This window comes from Hemicordylus capensis, chromosome 3, assembly GCF_027244095.1.
Source record: "Hemicordylus capensis ecotype Gifberg chromosome 3, rHemCap1.1.pri, whole genome shotgun sequence".
Classification (NCBI taxonomy): Eukaryota; Metazoa; Chordata; class Lepidosauria; order Squamata; family Cordylidae; genus Hemicordylus; species Hemicordylus capensis.
The window spans coordinates 186632817-186656575 of NC_069659.1; the positions used below are offsets into that span (position 1 = coordinate 186632817).

Consider the following 23759-nt stretch of genomic DNA (forward strand, 5'->3'; position numbering starts at 1 on the left):
AGACTAGAGGTTACCAGCATATGTACTACTGTTTTGAGGTCGTTCATCTCAAGAAATGGACGCAGCTGGCGTATCAGCCGAAGCTGATGGACAGCCCCTCTGGCCACCGCCTCAACCTAAGATACCACGGAGTGGTGTGTTTCCAGAAGTACTCCCAGACTGTGAACCTGTTCCTTTGGGTAAGTGTGACCCCATCTAGAACAGGGAGATCAAAATCGTCTCTAGAGTTCTGACCCCTGCCTGGCTGTTGATACACCTGCCACAGGCTGTCATTCTTTGTTTTTGCTGCTGTAGGGCTTTACCTTTGCCTGTCTTTGGACCATATAGCTGCTTCTACTCCACATGGGCTGACAGCTGGCTTCCCCTACATCCTGAAACCTTATCACCTGCATCTTTGCTGAAGCCCACTATTCCCCTCAAATTATAACCTGAATCATCCTTCCAAAACCATTTTATTATTATGGTTTCAGATGTGTTCTCAAAGAGCTGCATGTTCAATTGATGTTTGGAACAGAGACCACCTGGGCACTTCCTGTGCCAGTTTGATGACTCCTGCTTCCGGAAGTGTTGTGCTTCCTCACATCACATTCTGTTCCAATAATGCAGATGAAATAATCAAAGGAATAAATACCTCCATCTGTTCATCCCACTGCTTCGTTCAGCACAGTAAATATATCAGCAACATCTCATACTGGGGCAAAGAGACAGGAAACAGAAGCAATACATGAGTGTGCAAGGAGATATGAAGAAATTATTGGAATCCTTAAAGTATAGACAATAGGGAACTGTGGTACAGGAAGAGCAAGGAAACAACCAGGGAGGAAATCTCCCCATGCCACTCAGTCCCAGTTTCTGCCAATAAACTCTGATTCACATCTCGGCCAACTGCCATCACAAGACTATTATCTGTGAATTAGGGATTTATGATCATCCTCCGCTTGCCTCAAAAGTGCTTGAAGCCTCCAAGCAAATGTGCCCAAATGCACAAGGCTTTCCAAATATAATCAGTATAATCTCTCAATGCACCCATCTCTGCCACCATCTCCCCTGCCCCGCCAGGAGCTTATTTTGGAGCAGAGGCAGGAAGCAGTGGTAGAGGTCAAGAAAGTTGCAGTTGCTCCAGGCCCCCTCTGCTACTGCTCTCTCTCCTTCCCAATTTTAGGTTTTTTTCTAGCCTAGATGTGCATGAGCAAACACAGTTTTTGAAGCAAGCAGCATAGTTTCTTTGGTTTTATACTATGCGTGCATTTGCTGTATTATGCAGACATTTTATCCAAAAGTGATTACAGGCCAGTTAGCTTAAATTCTGATCCAGGTAAACTGATGAAAAACGTAATTCAAGATAAAATTGTTTAAACTGATAAACAGGCCTTCCTGAAGAAAAATCAGCATGGCTTCTGCAAGGAATGACTTGCCTGACCCTTTAAGAGTTCTTTGAGTGTGTCATGAAGCTTGTGGCTAGAGATAGTCCAGTTGACGTAGGGTGGCTTCCCATAACAAGTACAGCTACTGCAAACAGTTCCCAGCACTCGTGCACTCCCAGTTCACACGACATGTATGAACCTGCCAATGTGGGGTTGCTGAGTCACACTTGTCACCTGACATGCGTATCCAAGATTTGAATTGGGTGGCGGAAGGAAGTGCACCTGGGCAACCTGACATTGGGGGTTTGTATCTCGTTCCAGGACTGGAATTTGTGACTCACTGGAAACGCAGTCATCAGCAGCCAGCGGTTTGAGAATCGTACTTGCCACATCCCATATGCAGCTGCCCATAATATATTTGAACTTTCAAACTGCTTTTAATGAAGTCCCTCATCAAAGGCCCTTGAGTAAACTTAGCAGTCATTAGATAAAAGGACAGGTTCATTTGTGGACTCCTGATCAGAGTAGGGATTTTCATAATGGAGAGAAGTGGGGTCCTCCAGGGATCGGTGCCAGGACCAGTGCTTTTTCATGTATTCATACATGGTCTAGAAATTAAGGTAATCAGCGAGGTAGCAACATTTGCAGATGACATCAAACTATTTAGGGTAGTGATAGCTCAATAGCAGAGCATCTTTGATGTGTCTAATATTTTGACTGTCTGATGATGCTCATATAAGCAACTTCTTAAAGGCAAAACTTATAGACATTTTGATACATCAGTGCACACCTCACCTGTGCTGTGAAATTTGATTTCATGGGGAAAGAGACTCCAGTCAGACATGAAGATGTTGCTGCTTCCAGTAGTTCTTGTCATAGTTGTAGTAATCATTGTGAAGATATTTTTGATATGTTGTATACAACAAGAAATTAACTGAAAGATAGGAGAATCCTTTTAATCATGGAGAGATAATATACCATGCACTGCAGCTATCCACCAACTATTCTTGCTATTTTAATTATGCGTCAAAGCTGTTTCTAACACCTCATATGTACGTTATGGCATCCTTGATATGTTGAAATAAACCGTCTGAATGGGTCTTTTTCAAAGTCCAGTCTGAAACACTTGTCCCTGCCATTTTAGCAATGATGGCATTTGAAGGAACAGCAAACTTTCAAAAAGAACAGAATATTGCTGGAGAATTTAGCAACTTGCCACAAGAACTGTTGTTGTGGCTAAAAGCAAACACAAAACAAGATGCTGTTTTCACAAGTGCAATGCCTACAATGGCAAGTGTAAAATTATCTACACTTCGACCTGTTGTAAATCATCCACATTATGAAGATGTGGGTTTGTGGACAAGAAAAGCCAAGAGCGATTTTTACCAGCTGCGATTGATTTGTCAACTCTGCCTGTTCCTTGAGGAGAATGACCTGAAAACAGTGGTACACTAGCTGGTAACCTCCAGGTTGGACTACTGCAATGTGCTCTACATAGGGCTGCCTTTGTATGTTGGAAACTTCAGTTAGTTCAAAATGCGGCAGCCAGATTGGTCTCTGGGGTAACCTAGAGAGACCACATTATACCTCTTCTTACAACAAATACAACCAATATTTACATACCACTTTTCAAAGGTTCCCAAAGCAGATATACATTTATGAAATGGATCCCTGTCCCCAAAGGGTTCACAACCTAAAAAAAACCAAGCTTAAGATAGACACCGGCAATAGCCACTGGAGGAATGCGATGCTGGAGATGAATAGAGCCAGTTGCTCTCCCCCTGCTAAATAAAAAGAAGCACAACTTTAGAAAGTTGCCTCTAGTTTGCTCAGTTAGCGGGGGGGGGGGAATATTTGCATTGGCTATCAATAAGTTTCTGGGCAAAGTACAAAGTGCTGGTTATTACCTTCAAAGCCCTGAATGGTTACCTGAGAGAGTGCTTTTCTACAAGATCCCCATCGCTCATTAAGCTCATCACGAGTCAGGGGCATAGCTATAATTGAGCGAAAGGCTTCAAAGAACATGGGCCCCCAGCTCCTGAGGGCCCTCCAGCTCCACCCCTCCCTATTTTCTTACTTATCTCCCTCACTCTGAGGGACCGCCAGAGAGAGGGATGAACACGGGCCCCCTCTTCCCTAGCTATGCCCCTGTCACGAGTCCATCTTCGGGTGCCACTGGCTCATCTGGTGGCAACCTGGGAATGGGCCTTCTCGGTTGTCACCCCTAGGATGTGGAATTCACTCCCTGTGGATGAGAGGATTATCTTCCTTGGAGGTCTTCAGGAGAGCCTTAAAGACCCATCTTTTTAGCCCAGCTTTTAATATAATCTAGTTTTAATTTTAACTTGGTTTAAATGTGTACTTATTTTTATTACCGGTATGTGTTTTTTATTTTAATGTGAACCACCCTAAGCCATTTTGGGAAGGGTAGTATAGAAATTGATCAAATAACAAAAATAGTTTATGTACAAAAGAAGTTAAAAGAGAACTGCTAAAGTTGGGAGTAAATGACTACATCTTGGAAGATTCTTGGTGCCTGAGGAGAACTAAGCCTAGCTACAGCACACCAGAAATGTGGCTATAGAAGATCATAATGCTGAAAAAATTTCCTTATGTTGCATCCTGAGCAAGGATTCCAAATCATACTTCAGTGTTCAAAAACAATATATTCAAAGTATTAGACTTTACCAGGGAATGACTCTTAGTGCAATGCATTTTGTGACAGTATGCATTGCTAAACTGGGAACTGTTAAATCATCTCTTTGAATTTCTGGTTCAAATATTTTTTTAAATAATGTTTTTATTGGTGACTGGTTTAATAGTTTTATATTGTTTTTAATCAGCTTTGATTTTAATGAAAGGGGTATACAAATCTAACATTTAAAAAAATACATCTGCTTTGCATGCAAAAAGGTCACAGGTTAAATCCCTGGCATCTCCAGTTAAGGCTGGGAATGATTTCTGCCTAGAACCCTGGAGAGCTAATGCTGGTCAGAGTGGACAGTACTGAACTAGATGGACCAGTGGCCTGAAACTTCCTGTGTTCTCCAAATTGGGTGAGTAAACAAAATGGTAAGTATAAAATGATGTTTATTAGGGCAAAGAAAATCCCAATTTCATATGTGCATTGATGTGGGCGGGGCCGACAGGGACTCACCAGGGGAGAGATCTTGGGAGTCATGGTAGACAGCTCATTGAGTGTATCAATTCACTAGAGAGCAGCAGTGAAAAGGGCAAATTCCAGGCTAGGGATAATTAGGAAAGGGATTGAAAAACAGAACTGCTAATATGGCCCTAACCACCCCCAGCACAGTACTTCCAGTGACTGTTGCTGGTGTCTATCTTATGTTTCTATTTAGAATGTGAGCCCTTTGGGGAAGGGATCCATCTTATATGTTTGTTATTTCTCTGTGTAAACCGCCCTGATACATTTTTGGAAGGGTGGTATAGAAATCATATTATTATTTCTTGTTTACACAGTCAGACAGGTGTTATTGACTGGTTTGTTTTATCCAGACATTGAGTCCTTCCCAAGGACCTGGGATGCCAGAATTTTATTGTCAATTATTATAGATATCATCACAGAATATAGGCTGTTCCCAATAAAGCTGCTTTTTGTAATTGGCTGATGGTGATTTCTGTGACCCCTATGGTGTTGAGGTGCTCTTCAAGGTCTTTTGGAACTGCACCCAGTGCGCCAATTACCACTGGGATTATTTTGGTCTTTTTCTGCCACAGCCTTTCAATTCCAATGTGTAGATCTTTGTATTTGGTGATTTTTTCTATTTCTTTTTCTTCTATTCTGCTATCCCCTGGTATTCCTGTGTCGATTATTTTCACTTGTTTTTCTTTCTTCTCAACTACAGTTATATCTGGTGTATTGTGTGGCAGATGTTTGTCTATTTGTAGTCGGAAGTCCCATAATATTTTTACATCTTCATTTTCGACCACTTTTTCAATTTGATGGTCCTACCAATTTTTGGCTACAGGTAGCTTGTATTTTTTGCAGATGTTCCAGTGTATCATCGCTGCAACCTTGTCATGCCTTTGTGTGTAGTCAGTCTGTGCGATCTTTTTACAACAGCTGATTAGGTGGTCCACTGTTTCATCTGCTTCTTTACAAAGGCGGCACTTGCTGTTTGTTGTGGATTTTTCGACTTTTGCTCTTATTGCATTTGTTCTTAGTGCCTGTTCTTGCGCAGCCAGTATTAAACCCTCTGTTTCTTTCTTCAAGTTGCCATTCTTAAGCCATTGCCAGGTCTTGGTGATGTCTGATTTCCCATTTATATTGTGCAAATATTGACCATGAAGGGGCTTATTTTTCCATTTTTCTGCTCGGTTCTTGACTTGTTCTTTCTTGTAGGCCTGCTTTCTTTCATTGGTGTTTAATAGTTTCGCATTCTTGACGATTTGAAGTGCATCTTCTTCACTGTCCTTGATATATTCTTCAAGGCCTCTTTTCTCCTCCTCTACTGTTTGATGGACTTGCAGCATTCCTCTTCCACCTGAGCTGCGAGGGAGGTATAGCCTATCAATATCACTGCGGGGTCATGATTTTCCTGGTCTTACGATCCAGCGTCTCTAGCTCTGCCTGGGTCCAGTCTATTATTCCTGCAGTGTATCTGATAACAGGTATAGCCCAGGTGTTTATGGCTTGTATGGTGTTCCCGCCATTGAGTTTGGACTTGAGGATTTTTCGAACTCTCCTGATGTATTCACTTCCAATTTTTCTTTTAACTTCAGTGTGTGCGATGTTATCAGCCTGGAGAATGCCCAAGTATTTGTAAGGTTCTTTCTCTTCCAGGTTCTTGATGTTGCTTCCATTGGGCAGTTCTATTCCTTCTGTTTTTGTTATTTTCCCTCTGTTCATTATTAATGCCGCACACTTGTCTAGTCCAAACTCCATTGCTATATCACTACTGAATATACGGACAGTGTTTAGCAGTGATTCGATTTCTGACTGGGACTTTCCATACAACTTCAGATCGTCCATGTACAGCAGATGGTTGATTTGACTGGATGTTTTAGATGTTTGGTATCCGAGGCCTGTTTTGCTTAGTATTTGTGAAAGTGGGGTCATGGCGATTACAAACAACAGAGGGGATAGTGAGTCCCCTTGGAAAATGCCTCTTCTAATGCTAACCTGTCCAAGTGTCTCGCCATTGATTGTTAACTGTGTACTCCACATGCTCATTGCTTTTTAAATAAATATCTGAATGTTTTTGCTGACACCAGTTGTTTCTAAACATTTTAGTATCCATGTGTCAGGCAATGAATCAAAGGCTTTCTTGTAGTCAATCCATGCAACACTTAGATTGGTTTTTCTTCTCTTGCAGTTTTCTAAAATCATTTTGTCAATCAGCAGCTGGTCTTTTGTGCCTCTGGTATTTGGGCAATTTCCTTTCTGTTCAACTGGAAGCTGTTTGTTAGTTAATAAGTGTTGCATCACTTCATCTGCTATTATTCCAGTTAATAATTTGAACATGGTTGGCAGGCAGGTGATCGGTCTATAATTACTTGGCACTGCACCTTTTGCTGGGTCTTGCATGATGAGATGAGTTTTCCCAGTTGTTAGCCATTGTTCAACATCACCGCCTTGCAAAATGTGATTGAACTGTTTTGATAGTTGTTTATGAAGGCTTGCTAGGTGTTTAAGCCAAAAGCCATGCAGTTCATCGTCACCTGGAGCAGTCCAATTTTTAATTTTCTTTGCTCTTTCACTTATTAATTCTGGTGTTATTATTAGATCTTGCATTTGTTGGTTACATTTTTTGACCTCTTTCATCCAGCCTGCTTTTTTTTAATAATTTATTGGATTGTCCCATAATTTCCCCCAGAATTGCACTGTTTCTTCTTTATTTGGTGTTTCTACGTTTCTTGCAGTTTCTCCTTCTATACTTTGGTAGAAACGTCTCTGATTCGACGAATTGGAGATTCTGCCTGTGTTGTGTAATTCTGGCTTCATATCTGCTAATCTTCTTTGACACTGCTGTTATTTGCTGCTTTATTATTTCCAGGACTTCTCTAATTTTCCTTGAATCTAGGTGGTATTTTTGGATCAGATACTGTTTGGTGTTTTCATTCTTCAGCTTCTTGTCTTTCATATCTTTCAATTTACTAGCATCTGATCTAAGCCTAGAGATTTTATTTTCTAATCTAATCTTCCATTTAGGTGATGTACTGCTTTCTTTTTTTACAGGTCCACTGATCTTATATCCGAGCTCTTGTGTTGTTATTGTTGCTGCACTGTACATTAGTTGGTTTGTTTCTTGCAAATTATTGGTTGTTATTTCTGCAAGTGCAGCATTGACATCTTTTAATGCCTGAGCAAGTTGTTTTTTGGCAACTGTTTTTAGAGCTGGAAGTCGAACTCTGGTGGTTGTTTGGTTCATGTGCTCAGTTATTTTTTGCTTTAGTTGTTGCTTTTCTTGTTGCTTTTCTGTTAAACGGCATTTGGGTTTTTGAGGTGAAGGCAAAGGGGCGGTTGCCTGGTTTTGATTTTGAAAGAGTTCAGCAACAGTGGCATCCTCTATTTCCAACACCTCCTCCACCTGCGCCCGAGCAACTTCTTCTGTTGGTGGTAATTCTTCTTCCATATCTTGAGCCTGTGTTGCTCTTTGCAGTTCTTCCAACTCAACTCCTGTGAATACTTTATTTCTTATTATGAATCTTCTCTGGTCTGCTAGCCTTTGTTCTGTGATTTCTGTATCTGGATGCTTCTCTTTCCAAATTTGGTACATTCTTTTTAAATAACCTCTTCTAGTCGGACTAGACTTGTAATAGCAGATCATTATTTCCTTGTTGGCATTTTTCGTATTTTTTTTCAGTTAAGCGACGTTTCTTCCAGTAACTTTGCTGTCTTCAGCCCTGGTTGCTCAACTGAAGATCCTGAGTCCTGTTGCCCACTTGCCACCACCAGATGTCCAGGGACTATAGCACCTGGCACGGTCCTTGTTGACCCGGGCCACGACCGATCCGGTATAGATTTATTAAAGTTACGTCTCACCATATTGTTGATGGGAGAGGCACTCTTTGCCTGGCTCCTCTGGTGAGACCTGTCCAGTATGGTTGGACCTCTGGCATAGCTCTCACCTTCCTCAGAGCACACAAGCCCCACAACCACGCCAAGGTAGTGCCTCACTGGGGGCATTATTATTATTATTATTATTATTATTATTATTATTATTTCATTATGCAAATATGATGTGGCCACATTTAGAGTACCTTGTACAGTTATGGTCACCATATGCCAAAAAGAATATTCTAGAATTGGAAAAGGTACAGAAATTATCAGGGAGCTAGAGTGCCTTCCTTACCAGATAAAGCTACAAAATCTGGGGTTTTTCCATTTAGAAAAAATGGCAACCAAAGATTTATAAAGTTATACATAGTGTGGAAATAGTGAATAGAGAAATGTTTGTCTCTTTATCATGAACGCTTTATCATTGATCATGCAATGATACTGGTTGTTAGTTTAGATCAGAGAAAAGGAAGTACTTTTTCAGAGTGTATAAATTAATCTATGGAATTATCTGCCATGGGATGTGATGGTCAGGTAGAATGACTTTAAAATGGGCTTACCTAAATTTGTGGAGGACAAGTCTATCAATGGCTACTGCTTGATGGCTATAAGCTACCTCCAGGTTTAGAGGTAGGATGCTACCAAATACCAGTTGCGGGAGAGCAGCAGCGCCACCAACCCCCAGATTGTGGGCTTCCCAGACGCATCTGTAGGGGCAGATTAGCCTTTTTGCCACCTGAGTCCTGCCTCTCCGCTTCCTCCACATGGAAGAAGTTCGGAAATGGGCTGCTCAGCAGAGAGATGAGGGGCCCATGCAGTCTGGTGGGAGGGAGGGAGGACAGCTAGAAGGAGCTTGCCATCTCCCATCCCAGTAAAAGGGGAATTCTTCGCTCCTCGTAGCCTCCACCACCAGCCCACACCTCATCCCACCCTCCCAATAGGTATAAGATTTGCTAAGAGGAACTCTCCCTTCCTTGCCCCTCCCACCGTCCCTGCAGCTACTGCCGCCACGGAGCATTGGCCTTTTTTGGGGGGGGGGGAATACTATGGGGAGAGACTTTCTCCTCATCCCCACCCTTGCTGCAGTTGCCACTGCAGACAGACGCCTCCTCTGCCTCTCTGGTAATCTGCCATTGGGTGTGGTGGGCCACTTTGGGGAAACAGGATGCTGGACTAGATAGGCCTTGGGCCTAGTTAAGTTCTTTTAAATAAAATTTAAGCTAGTCTGCTGCCCAGTTAAGGAAATTTTCAGACCATTAAGCAATTGATTCAACAATGAAGCTTTACTTTGATCCCATTTCAAAGCATGCTTAATCACAAACCCTCACAAAAGTTTGCGTGTGGCTTGAGACCACAAAAAACAGAAGACATGGCAAATTTCTAAAGAGCAAAAAAGGAATATATTGTGAAGAGACCTATAATGTGCCAATGCTAGTTGGAAAGCTGTGGAGGGCCTGATTGAAGCATGAAACTGGCCATGCTGCACAGGTGAACAGCTAGAAGATTTTGTCTGTTGGAGCAAGTGCAAGATTTGCTTCAGGCAGAGTGTTTTGGACAGTCCAGTGTCAGAACTCAATACACATCCCTTTGTTCAGTAGGGGGTAGAGTTTTGTATTATTTTGCCAGTACAAATCTGAAGACTACTTTGTTATCACAATATTAGGGATGTGCAAAATGTTTCAATGTCGAAACATTAGACTCTATAAATGGGTTGTTTCTAGCTCAAAACAAAACAACCCTATTTTGATTGAAACGTTTTGAGCACATTTTGGAGACCTGTTTTCCCCTTGCTGATTGATTTACTGCCACTGGTTTCCAATTGGCTTGTTATACAAATCAAGTGTCATGGGCAACTGTGCCCCCATTGGCTGGGGGGGGGCACAAAAGGAGGGAATTTCAAATTTTATTTGAAGGGAGTGGAAGGCAGAGAAAGCTCTTATCATGTACCTCTCTTGAACAGGATACATCAAGTTAGGAGGAAAGTAGGCTTGATTTTGTGGTTCTATCTTCTCAGCACTTAGTGTGCTGTGCTCTTGCTGGTATAACTATCTGGTTTTGCTAGATCTCGGATTGACAAGTCAGAACTTGGGTGCATGCCTTCCTTAAGTTGTGGTTTGTGAGATAGTGTGGTGGCGAGAAATTGACAGTGGCAGCTATGTACAATATTTCTTGGTGACTGCTGTGATGAGCTCTTTGTCTGGCCTTGAGACCAACTTATGCTTCACTCATTGCTCTGCAATCTGCATTGCAAGGTGTCCTCCATCAAAATGTGACTGAAGTTGCTCTAGTTCAGCTTAAGGCTATGCGTGCTGCCAAGAGTGCTGCTGTGGCAGCTGTTGCAATGCTGGAAGTCATGCAAGGAGTCAATTGTGTGAGAGAGTGCAACTTGTGCCAATGATGCTATTGCAATGCAGGCACTGTGACTGGCAGTGGATTCTGGGTCAGTGATACTTTTGGGGGTCATTTTTGGACTGTTTGAAATGTGTCTTCTGTGTTGGGAGAAACATATTCCCCTTTACTGTGTGCTTCTTCAGTGTTTTTCAAGAGACAGTTACAAAATGCATTGCAAATTGCAATGTGATGTGCATGTGTGCAGTGCATTCTGTGAGAGTGCACCTTGTTCTGGCCATAGGGAACAATGGGGAAACTTGAAACACCCCATTGTTCCACATAGGTAGCTCCTAGGGACACCAAAGTGGGTTGGCATGATGGATGCTACCTACCACCTAACTCACAAAAGAAATGGGCAAGCAGGCAATTTTTAACAAATGTTTGACCAAAGGATCCTATGTGGGTTTGGGGGAAAAGGTTAAAAAAACAACACCCTATTTCTTTTATGATTTCTTGCCAGACTTTCAAATCCTTCCTTCACTCTTTTTTTCTGGTCAGCAGAATCACATTTGCCAAGAGGGAGCAATAACAATGAAGTGAATTATTTGCTGTGGCGGACAAGTTATTCCTTGGAAGGAACCACTTAAGAGCATGTGGTGCAAATGGCCCTACAAGCAATATTACACCAAATAAGCTTTATGTTTTTATTTATATAAACATTTTCAAGTAGAAAAATATTACACAAAGATTTGAATTAAAAGCATTTACAATACAGTGTGGCAGTTCTTTTCTGTCTCAGCAACCCACTAAAAACAGGACACACACGCAAAACACATTTCAAGCTTCTGCAACTCAGATGGCTTGTTAGAGTAGTATGGACATGTTACTGCCATTTCTAGAGACATAGACATAAAATCTCTTGAGAGATTCAAGATCACCTCAGACAAGCATGACAAGCTATGAGAGAGAAAAGCCATTTCTTTGAGATTTAATACCAGTTTCATAATCAATAGCTTCAAATACTTGCGAGTAAGAAAGAAGCAACAGCAGGTCAGGCAGCAAGGCCGAATAAAGTGATGATAGGTAAAAATAAATATCTGAAGCAATTTCCCTGAAGCAAGTGTGTCAAGAAACCTGTAAAAGTAAACACAGAATTAGCATTACTGCATACAGAAAAGTCTAAAGCCATTGGTTAGAAAAAAAAATGTTGAGCATGTTAACACTAGTTATATTTCCACTCCCCTGAATGTTTAAGATTTTTTAACCTACTTTCCAGTAGGCTTAGGTGATCATTCTGTGTGTGTCCATCCATGTGTCTGTCCCCACTATCAACTTATACATCAACAAGATGGATAAAACATATGTAATCTATATGAAATATCAACCTTAGCATTAATTCACAAGAATTAAGTCAGAGCAATACACATCTTAGTGAGTAATTACGAGGAAATGAGAATGGCTAAAGCAATCAAATGGCCTCATTTAGATTAAATCTTATATCTTCCGATAACTGCCTTTATAGACAAGGGAAACAAGAGCTGCTGTATCAGGGTTGCAATAATATTTCTGAAAAAGCTCCGTAACGTTTTTCATGAGGAAGTTTGAAAAATGTGGTATTCCTTATCCTCCCATCCAGAAATAAGAGTAATCATGTTGACATTAGATGTTTAAGATTAATCCATTTTATGGAAGACTTACCTTTCTAGTTTTTGGTTTTACTGGAAATACTGGGGCGGGGGCACCTACAGAAGGAAGAATTCTGTATTAGCACCATCTTGTTAATACAGTGCTGCGCAATAACTGGTTTAAAGGAGGAATCCATAGTGCAAGGGACCAAGAAGCTATCTGTGGTCCAACCCTTGCCAGTCAGGACAATCAGTCTATAAGCCAAAACCTTCCCTTTTTTTTTTAAAAAAAAGGAATGGCTTTAAACAAAAGTACTATGGGGATATTCCTGAATAAGGGGCAGATTTTCCCAGAGAGAACAGGAATCTGGTGAGTATTGAGCTATCCAACATGGTATAACAGATCTTTAAACCCAGTTTTCTGTCAAAGCAGCTCTTCTCTCTATCTTACAAAAATCTCTAAGCTCAGAGTATGTTGGTGTCTCCTTTGATTTCTGCTTGTGGCACACACACTGTAGTTTAGCCAATGCCAAGTTACAATAATAAGATATAATAATCTTGCATCGATAACATCCTCATGCATAGGCATTATTCTCTACCTGCACTCTAGCCACATGAGCGTTTTTAATTTGCACTGTGCCTGAAACCTCCTTTCAGATTATGCTGGGATTTGGGGGAGACAAAGACAGGCAGTCATTGAAGTCATGCTTTCTTTACTGTAACACTATATAGGAGGCCTTTCAGAAAATCCCACCTTCCCACAATATGCTCTGCACCTACTGTTAGAAGTCTGGTCTAGTCTAAGCTCACTCCCCTAGAACATAGGAAGCTACCATATACCAAGTCAGACCATGGGTCCATCTAGCTCAGTATTGTGTACACAGACCAGTAGCGGCTTCTCCAAGGTTGCAGGCAGGAGTCTCTCTCAGCCCTCTCTTGGAGAAGCCAGGGAGGGAACTTGGAACCTTCTGCCCTTCCCAGAGCAGCTCCATCCCCTGAGGGGAATATCTTACAGTGCTCACACTTCTAGTCTCCCATTCATATGCAACCAGGGTGGACTCTGCTTAGGTAAGGGGACAAGTCATGCTTGCTATTACAAGACCAGCTCTCCTCTCCATAAACCTACCATAGAAGCATGACAAAAACAAATCTAATCCAATGTTGAAGCCCCTCTCAAGTTACTGCTGATGTCAAAACAAGTTTTTCAAAAGCAAATTGCTTACGTACTCTGAAGGCTGTATTAAAAGCTATAGCATATCCCATCCTTATCACACTAAGCAGATAAAGTGCAGTTTTCCTTGAGCTGCAATTGTCTAACAATACTCAGATGATGTTAGCCAATAAGGGTGTTAGACACAAGTAGTGTGTCTGGCATCTCTGCCACTGCTAAATTCAGCAGAAATATTCTGTTTGAGCCAACAAATCATACCCAACATTTTCAGAAACCTTTATAAAATACTGAGGCATAAAGCTTTACTATACAACATCTAGTCCATCAGCAGACACTAGAGCAGGACTGCTCAACTTTGGCCCCTCAGCTGTTTTTGGACTACAACTCCCATAATCCCCAGTTACAGTGGCCAATAGCCAAGGATTATGTGAGCTGTAGGCCAACATCTGTAGGAGGCCAAAGCTGAGTAGGCCTGCACTAGAGGAAGTCCTACTTTCTTTAGGATGCTGTTGGAGACCCCTTGCAATCATCATGCAGTTGTGGGGCATGTCAAACACGGAAGAGCAAACACTGGCTTTATACTGAAGAGTTTTCCATAGTAGACCCCAATATTCCTATAAGGTGGTCTCATTATGCTAAGCCACTCTCGGTATATCTCCCAATGAGATGTCAATGTTCTTTATATTCAGACAGTTAGATACCTACTGTCTTACACAAAGCTAAGTGAAGTGTCACACCAAAGGTGTATTCATTGAGTTGAGCCTCAATGTACACACACCTGTGTGTACACAATGTAGAAGCTGCAACTGAACTGCAAGTCCTCTGCAGTTTTCCAGAAGACCCAACTCACACATGGTACTCTAGAGATTATAAAGCAAGGATCAGTAGAAGATTAGTTTTTACCCAGTTATCCCAAGATGACAATTTCTAGAATTACAGCCATGTGGTACCTAAAAATGATGCTCATTTAAGCAATATCTAAAGACTATCCATAGCAGTTCTAAATATTTCATATTTAGTTTTAAACTGTTTTGCTTGTCATACTTATGAGCCATTATTTTTGCTTCTGCAGATAAACACATTTTCCCAAGATCCTTTTATGTTGCAGTATAAAGGAGTGATTTAAAAAACAACAAAGAACCATCATATTCAAGGTAATCTAAACTGTGCAGAAGTGGGAAGTTGTCATTTTCCATTTAGATAAACTTGTTTAAATCCCGATTTCTTCCTCCTCAGAAGCAATTGCTGAATTTATATTCATCATCCTGGCTTCAAGCCCACCCCAGACAATAAATATTACTAACAGAATAGTCAAGTAGTGCAAGTTTGTTTGTTTTTATATAAAGGTCTCATTGTTTTTATTCTTCAGGACTTTGAAAGATGAGATGTGTTACTCACCCAGCTGTCAGCACTAGAATCCATATTCCCAAGACATCCAGATCGGTAAATGCTACCTGGCTGACTATTGCCTTGTAGCCTGTCCAGAAATGCATTATTCACTCTGAGAAATAGAAGCAGAGAAAAGGAATGTTAACAGAATCTTGCTAAAAGACTGAGATTAGGAAACTGAATGCAACTGAGAAGGCTAAGTTGCTTCTCATGGCTTGGAGCAGACTGGGTAGGCAACCTTTCTGAGCCTGAAGGCTAGTTTGAAAGCTCAAGTTCAAGATCCTAGTAAAAATCCTAGCTTCCCTCTTTTGCAGAGTCAAGTTCAATTATGAAGGCAATGCTCACCAATAAAGTCCCACTGTGTACTCCAATATTACCTGTCCTGGTCATATGAGAAACAGTAAACCAACTCCAAAGTACTGCTACTGCCATATGACTTCCCTAGCCTAGTTAAATATCTGACTAAAAGCATGGTGCCACTGGAGAAGCATTAAGAAGAACACAGAGGGGAGGCAGTTGAAATTCACACATACACACAGTTCATCTGGAATTCTTCAGAAGCACTGGCACTACATCAGTGCTTCATTAGTCAGGATGTCACCCAAGCCAATATACAAGGAGATTCTGGAAGAGTAAACATCTGGCTGCTGCAACAGAACCCACAGATCTCCCCCATGTTTTTCAAGGGGTATGGTAAAAGGGTTAGGGAATGGTTAATAAAGACAGAACACCTCTCTCACTAGCACTCAGATTTAGGATGGAGAGTCAAATGCACCGATCGCAGCATATATCCAAGGTGTTAAGAGAGAGAGAGAAAGCGCACGCGCGCCATGGCTGTTAAGGCTAGAAAAGTTTTATTCCATTCTAGGTTTTCCTAAGCAGTAAAATTCTAGCTACACAAGACTAGTCTAGACAAGTAGTTTAAATAAGCTTCAAGAATGTTCTTCCAGTTGTTTTACCTCTGCTGCGCTTTTATTCTTACTCTCTCCTCTTGCTTTTGTTTATGTTGCAATAATTCAGCCTGGGAACAATAAAAAAGCAAAAAAAATGTAAGTTAATGTTTAACACAATTATGCAGAAAGCAATAATTAACTGTATGTGGTGATAAACTATCACAATACTTCATCTAAAATTTGCTTGTTGCACTGAGAAGTACATTTTTATGCAATGCAGATTTTATTAACACAGATTTCCATTTTCTATTCAGGCATATATGAGCCAAAGTGCATCCTTTTGCAAGTGAAGGGCAATTTGGATTACTGTATCAGAGATTAGACACTAGCAAGATGCAAAGTTGGGAGAGGGAAAAGAGAAAAATACTATCAGAAAGCAGTGTTATATTATCCTGTCCTTCCTCCAAGCAACTCAGGATGGCATGCATGGATGTTGCAAAGATGAAAATGGGATGATTGCTGTATGATACAAATTGGGCCCATCACATACACTCAGTCTAAGGGAACCCATGAATTTTAAGGCTAACTCTTGGTCCACACCAGATTTCTCTTTCCAAACATCTGCACAGTACAACTGCCCAAATTCCACAGCGACAGATGAATTGTCATACCAAGATGTTCAAATATGCTTGAAACTTCAGGATTAAACATCAAAAGATTGATATTAAGCATATGTGCAATGTACTTTGATATTCTATTTCAGTTCAGAATTCAATAAGCAGTAAAGTTTGTTCATGCCATGTGTCTGACATACAATCCAATCTCTTTTGCATTTATCTTATGCCCTAACCGCCACCCCCCCACACACACATACACAAAGACCTCCTTCTCCAACCTGCAAACACTGGCTAACCTCCCAACTAAGCCAGCAGCAGTGTGCCAGAAAGAAGCACCCGTGCTGCAGAAAGCTTCCAGAGTACCGCAGCACAGAGTGGTGGCAATTTTTCCCAATCTTGTGCAACTGTCAAGGACATTTCTGGGTGACAAAGGCCACTTCCGGGGGAAGTGGAGATTGGTGAAAGTGGCTCCCTGCACCTTGTGGAGCTAAGAAAACTCACTGCAGTGCAGGTGCATCTTCTGAGCACGCTGCTGCCGGCTTAGTCAGGTGGGCAGCCACTTTCAGTATCCAGAACAGGGACAAACTTTCAATACCTCCAGATCAGTTTGTCCCTTACTATCTGTCATGGCCTGGTATCAATCAACCCCATGATTTAAGAGGTTCAACCACTGCCACCAGGTGGAAGTCTATTTTCTGGCTTTCTCCACTAAACAGCCCGCCAGACTGTTTTGGACCAACTTAGGCAAAGTGATGGGCAATTAAGCATGGGGTGGGGAATACAACATAGGCACAACACAACATGAGATCTAAATTAAAGATAGATTACTTTTTTCTTCCAAGAAAAACTAATTTTAGAAATAAATTTTGAAGTATTTTTGTTATAAAGGAGGACAATATCCATAAGAGCAGAGAGAAAATAAAATGGGATAAGGCATCCTATTCTGAACTGAACCCTAGCAGTCAGTCTCACCAATAGCTCCCTTAGTCATCTCTTCCTCCTCCAACACCTCTTGTTCGTTCTTCCAACATGATCAAGCCATGGGGTGTGTGTGTGTGTGTGTGTTTCTAAAATAATCCAGTGTCTATGGTTTACTAACCACTATTATCAACTTCATGAAAGTTTCCTGGGTGAGTTTGCAGAGCAAAAGCAGTTGTGCTATCAGCTATGGAAATGCATGTTTACAGCAGCTGCCATTTCTTCACCTTTCGCCGTTGCTCCTCTTTCATCTCCTGCAGTTTTCTGTCTTCTTCTTGTCTCTGGATTCGCTTGTATGAGTGGCTTCTGGCCTATTGCAGAGCAGAGAGAACAAGCCTTAACACAGATAAAGACGTGCATTGGATAGCTACCTTGTCCTCTCTTCACTTAGTCTGGAAAACATTTAAAGAAGCTACCACATCAAGCTAACAAAGCTATTACTGCTAGGCAGTACAGGGTCAGTTCAGCAATAGAAGCAATGCCTTTTTCCAAAGAATTGAAGGTGGTATGATAAATACAGCCTTATCACCTATGTCATACCCTCATTTGCTTTATCTCACTGCTGTCTCTTGGTCAGACAGGGCTTGCAAGTTTCGAAGGCAGCTGCAATCACTTGCAACCCCTCTTTGACCATAGACTAAACTGCAGGAACTGGTTCACAGGTTTTAGTTCAAAACAAAACAAGTTCAAAACTACATAGGTCAAGTTAGTATTGGCTCTAGAGCGGTTTTTTAAAACATCCGGGTTTTATCAGCAACCCCAATAGAATTGTGTGTCTAGAAGATCTGCTGCCCAATAGATGAGAGCTATACAATATCTATACACTAGTATCCATCTCCAATTCTAAAATATGAAATGAGAATTGGACTTTTGCGCACACACCCCACAATTTTTATACCAATGGTTCAAGAGCTCACAACCACCACTTTACCCAAGCTGAAGATTTGAAATCATGACAGTCTGTCTGACAAGAGGTTCTCTCAGATGGGCCCATATCCAGGCTATTCAAGAATGCAGTTGTTTTTCTGTAGGATGAATGCAAAAAAAAAAAAGTTGTTGGAGAGCATCCAGGGAGAATATGGATACTTTTTATTCAACCCTGACTCTCTTAGATTCCTCACAAGATGGCCAAAGACTAGAAAAGTTAGAAAGAGGAATCAAAGGAAGTAGTACTGGCAATAGCAATCACTGCAAAAACAATTGCCTTTCCCCAAAATGATTCATTCCTATCAAGCAACTACTTAAAATAGCACACCCACACCTACATTGGAGACTATGCAAGAAGCACTGTATGGGCGCACACTATTTTAAAGAGTTGTACATCTGCACTCTTGCACAACACTGCCCTGCTTCCACATGCACAGCAGCATCAGTCAGTTGGAAATGCTGGTGTGGCCGAGCCCTGCATATGATGTGGGCCATTTTAAGCAATTCCTATTAAAAACTGATAATGCTGCATTCACTTTAGGATAGAAGTTGGCTTTTCATCAACAAAACTGGAGAAGTGGGTTTACTGGGGGAAAGTTCCTATATAAGCACACACACACCCCGATTTGCATAGGTTCTCTTTACAATTAAAACACAAGGTTTTCTTGATACCCTAAACCAGGGGTGGGGAACCTTGGCCCTCCAGCTGTTGTTGAACTACAACTCCCACCATCCCCAGCCACAATAATTGTGGCTGGGGGTGATGGGAGTTGTAGTTCAACAGCTGGAGGGCCAAGGTTCCCCACCCCTGCCCTAAACAGATGGTGAGCCGAGTTCACCAAATTTGAACTATTTATACAGGAAATTTCCCACACTATCTCAAGTTTTTCATGTAGCCAAGTAGAAGTTTTAGAAACAAACTTTTCTGCAGCAAAGGTATAGGAATGTTTTCTTGAAACTTCTATTTTGTAAAGTTTTCCATCACACATCTCTGCAAAACTTTGATCTCTAGGGGCCAAACTTGGCACAGTGTGGAAGACTGACTAGATCTCCCAATATCTTTTCTATCAGTTACTGTTAAGCAGCAGTGGGAGCCCCAGTTTGGATTTGGGCTGTGGTATGGTAGAGGTAAAGTGTGCCATCAAGTCGATTTAGACTCCTGGCGCCCACAGAGCCCTGTGGTTTTCTTTGGTAGAATACAGTAGGGGTTTACCATTACCTCCTCCTGCACAGTATTAGATGATGCCTTTCAGCATCTTCCTTTATCACAGCTCTCCGATATAGTACCAGCAGGGATTCAAACCAGCAAACTTCTGCTTGTTAGTCAAGCATTTGCCCGCTGCACCACTTAAGGTGGCTCTAGTACTAAAAGTATAATACACCGTTTCCCCATTTTGAAGGGGATTTGAGGAAACAGCATGGGCAACCCTCCCCACTGCCGTGATATGGTCCCAATCCAAGATAAGGAGTCCCCATGGCTAATAAATAATTGAGAGAGCCAGTCATAGCTCTACATCATGTTTAGTTTAGCCCTAAAGCACCACTTATGCATGCACAGTTTTGAAGGAAAGTAAATCTTAACTCAATATTGAGTTGCAGCATTGTAGCATCTCATTACTAGCAACAAGTAGCAAAACTGCAGTGTTCTGAACATTCACAGTTAAACAAAGTAAGCAACACAGTAGCACAACAGGTTTTCCAGCCAGCAAGAGCAGGAACACTTAGGGTGTCACTCAATACACAGACTTTCCAGGTGTCAAACCCTGTATCTGTGAACTCAGCTTCACCCACACAGAAGAGGAAACCTAGATGACGTATTAACAACTATGAAAGATAGCAAGATTTTGGGCAGCAATCTGGCAGTTTAAGCCAATTTGTCTTTGTTACATTTAAAGCCTTGGTTCAGTACTAGGCAATGGCTAATTTTAGTCTTAAGTATGTGTATTGGGCCACACAGTCCCAGATAGAGAAGTCTGTTTGCAATTTAGCCTTCTATGGGGCACGTGATGGCACAGCAGCTGAAATTCATATATCAAATGATGATATCATTGGGTACTGATGGTTCCTTCCCTCAAGTTCACAAAAGATGGGCTAGTTCTAATTTTAAAATGCAAAGATTGTGTACAGATTTCTACACAGTATTCAAGCAGCAAGGATCATGTGGGTCAAGTGGCAAACACATGTTTAACTGATAAAATTATGCTAGAAGCACACCCATTGGGTAACCTCTCCTTCAGATACTGGTGTTTGCAAACCCCATGCCCAGTCAGGACAACTTCTATTTAACCATGACCCCAATACCGATCTGAGTTTGAGTTACTGATCCACAAGCTAAGCTTTGAAGATGGAGGTCAAATCACTTCCCAGGATCCTAGAGCATTTACCGACAATGCAAATCACTGTCCTGGCCACCTGGGTTCTCTTCTAAGAGTGACATCTACTAGAATTCTAGACTTCCTTGCCCAACAATTCCTTTATCTACACTTCTGTTTCAGCCAGACCTCCTTAGTAAATACTGTAAGCAGCAGACAATCTAATCTTATTTTCCCTGATAGCAATAGGCAGAACAAAATCAATTGGAATTTTCACAGCATCATCTTATTTCAGTTCTCATTAACTTTTCCAATCAACTATTTTTATTGCCAATACCTTGATGTTATTTCATGGCTCTTTCTTGGCCATCAGGAACAGTTCCTCTTGCATTTGCCCACCTTCCTTTTACACTAACCTATTAGGGAGTTCCTGGAGGCAATTTCAGGCATCATGATTTCATTTATTGTTTTGAAAAAGCTGACATAAATCCCATACTCCAAGGAAATTATGGCTATGAAGAGTGTATTGCAGAGGTCTTGCCTCGCACACCATCCTGTGCTCTCCCGCTTTGTGTGGGCAGTCTGCTTCTATATGTTCAGCCAGCTTGAATGGGCAGATTAATGGATACAATTAGAAAGCATCCTCACAGGCATTCAAATTGCCTTCATTAACACACTCAAGGGGATGTCCATAGAAGCATCATTTCCTGCCAGTTAGCTAAATACCTGACAATGGTATTTTGGTAAGTAACAACAAACTGGACACAGTAGCAGGAAGGAGTTATGTTCCAAAGCCATTTTGTGGCAAGCGCTCTTCAGCTTTGGGGGGTCAGGGCCTTCTAAGCAAGCTGTACTGAAGGAAACCTGTTGCCAGCAAGACTGGCAACGGTACTAGTTCTCATTGTATACATTGAGTCCTTCTTCGCATCTTGAATGTGATGGAAATGGCTGTTAGTAGGAATGTGCACAGACCGGTTCGGAGGCCATTCTAAAGGCCTCCAGACCGGTCCGGTCACTGGGTGGTTTTGGTTCGGGTGGGGAGTTTGGGGGCTTCCATTAAGGGCGGGGGGGGCTTTACTTACCCCTCCCGCGCTTTCCACACACTGCCGCCGTAATTATTGAAGAAATTGCTCCTCCGATGGCTGTTCCTATTTTAAAAAATGGCTGCCCCCTTGAAGCCCTGGCCCCCTGCTGCTGCCTTGAAGCGCCCTCCCACCCCCTTAAATCTCACCCCGGGCCCTTAAATCATGCCCCGATAACATTAAGAGGCGGGCGGCGGGGAGATGTCCTCCCGCCCCCTTCCCTGCTAGGCTGCAAAAGACTTTAGGAAGGCTTCTGCGCGTGTGCGCGCAGAAGCCTTCCTAAAGTCTTTTGCAGCCTAGCAGGGAAGGGGGCGGGAGGACATCTCCCCGCCGCCCGCCTCTTAATGTTATCGGGGCATGATTTAAGGGCCCGGGGCGAGATTTAAGGGGGTGGGAGGGGGCTTCAAGGCAGCAGCAGGGGGCCAGGGCTTCAAGGGGGCAGCCATTTTTAAAAATAGGAACAGCCATCGGAGGAGCAATTTCTTCAATAATTACGGCGGCAGTGTGTGGAAAGCGCGGGAGGGGTAAGTAAAGCCCCCCCCGCCCTTAATGGAACCCCCCACCCCAGTGCCGGACCGCAGCTCCGCGGTTCCGTGCACACCCCTAGCTGTTAGGCAAGTTTACATAGCTTCTACTGAGAAGATTCAGGTCCTCCATTTGGAACATGAGGCCTTGTGACATTTGGACAGGGCGCTACACACACCAGCTGCTAGAGTTCTTGAGATCTCCAGAACACTGGAGGAGACAGTTTGAGTGTCAACCATGGAGTACACAGTGATATTTCTGTTTGAAAGATTTGCACTGATTGTAGCAGTCAGCTTTAAGCAATTATTTTATGTGGTACCTGTTTACATATTACTGGAATGATCTGAGATGCACATGAGACTCCCACACTGCAAGGGCAATGTTTTAATTAGCCTTTTGAAAGCCAATCTGGAAGTTGACACCAAACGGTCATGGATTGGATTCCTCCACTCAGCTCTTTGCCCTACACTCCTTTGCCCATTTCCCCCACAATCTGAAGAATGAATACTTCAATATTCAAAATACTGCAAAAAAAATCCATGAGGAAACTTTAAAAAAAGCACTTGTGTAATCAATGGTTGAGCTCAACATTTGGGACTTCTTTAAATGCAACATTCTGAGCACTAAAAATTCGCTTGAAATACAAGATGATTAGGTAGCTCATTATTTCCAATCTCTGTTTTAAAGATTTTATATTCACCCATCACTAAAGACTAACCAGCTAGAAGATTTACTAATCCCATTTTTATTCCTTTACGGAAAGATGCAGTGTTTTGAACATCCTAAGACTAATTCAAGAAACCTTGTGTGCACTTCCAAATTTGTGCAGAAGCAACTAGCTACCTTTTCAATGTCATTTGTTAGCTTGCAACCACTTCCTTAAAGTGACAGCATATCATAAGAGCTCACAAACTAAGGTTTATTGAAAGAGTCAGCCAAGAAGTCACAAATATCTCCCCCCTATCAGCTGAAATATAATCGTGCAAAAGGGGCAACTGCTGAACTACAGCAGAGTATCCTGAAGCCAAGACACCATCTGCCAGAGCTGAAGGATGTTTTTAATTTGCTTCTTTTCAGGAAGTAGTGGTGGTGAGTATGCCCAAGGGTTCTTTCAGGTCAAAGTGTCTTATTTAAACTCAACTTACAGAAAGTAGTCTTCGTCAAACATCTGTTGTCTTTGCCATTCTTGTTGCCTTCGTTTCTCTTCAAGCTTATTGGCCTAAAATGTCAAGCCAACAAAACAATCCATTATCTAACTAGGGATGTGCAGAACATTCTGCAGTTGGAATTTTCTGACTAGAAACGGGCCATTTAGAATGTTCCAAGCTCAAAACAGAATGTCCTTTGAATGAAGGGCCTGTTCCAAGCTCAGAGCGGAATGCTCTTGTCCTAAGTCGGACGATTCAGACTGTTCCGAGTGCCATTTTGAAATCCAAAATTGCACTCTTCTGGCCTTGGCTGCTGCACATGCATAGAGACCAGAAGAGCTTGGGACATTTCAGGTGTTCCTAGATTGTTCTGTTA

General features: G+C 41.9%; 1 protein-coding gene and 1 pseudogene across 3 annotated transcripts in view; one reads left to right on the forward strand and one right to left on the reverse strand.

Annotated features, from left to right (window-relative positions):
* The window catches only part of LOC128350532 (probable C-mannosyltransferase DPY19L1), a 30763-nt pseudogene extending 19400 nt beyond the window's left edge, over positions 1-11363 (forward strand).
* Positions 11364-11406: 43 nt separating this feature from the next.
* Positions 11407-23759, reverse strand: part of EPSTI1 (epithelial stromal interaction 1) — a 36044-nt gene continuing 23691 nt past the window's right edge. For all 3 annotated transcript variants that reach the window (XM_053305259.1, XM_053305258.1, XM_053305260.1), the window contains exons 6-12: positions 23381-23454; positions 18321-18414; positions 17617-17700; positions 15861-15922; positions 14911-15013; positions 12415-12458; positions 11407-11850 (exon numbers count right to left, since the gene is read on the reverse strand). In XM_053305259.1, coding sequence (XP_053161234.1) covers positions 12432-12458; positions 14911-15013; positions 15861-15922; positions 17617-17700; positions 18321-18414; positions 23381-23454 — 444 coding nt within the window. In that variant the 3' untranslated portion in view covers positions 11407-11850; positions 12415-12431. The remainder of the gene's footprint in view (positions 11851-12414; positions 12459-14910; positions 15014-15860; positions 15923-17616; positions 17701-18320; positions 18415-23380; positions 23455-23759) is intronic.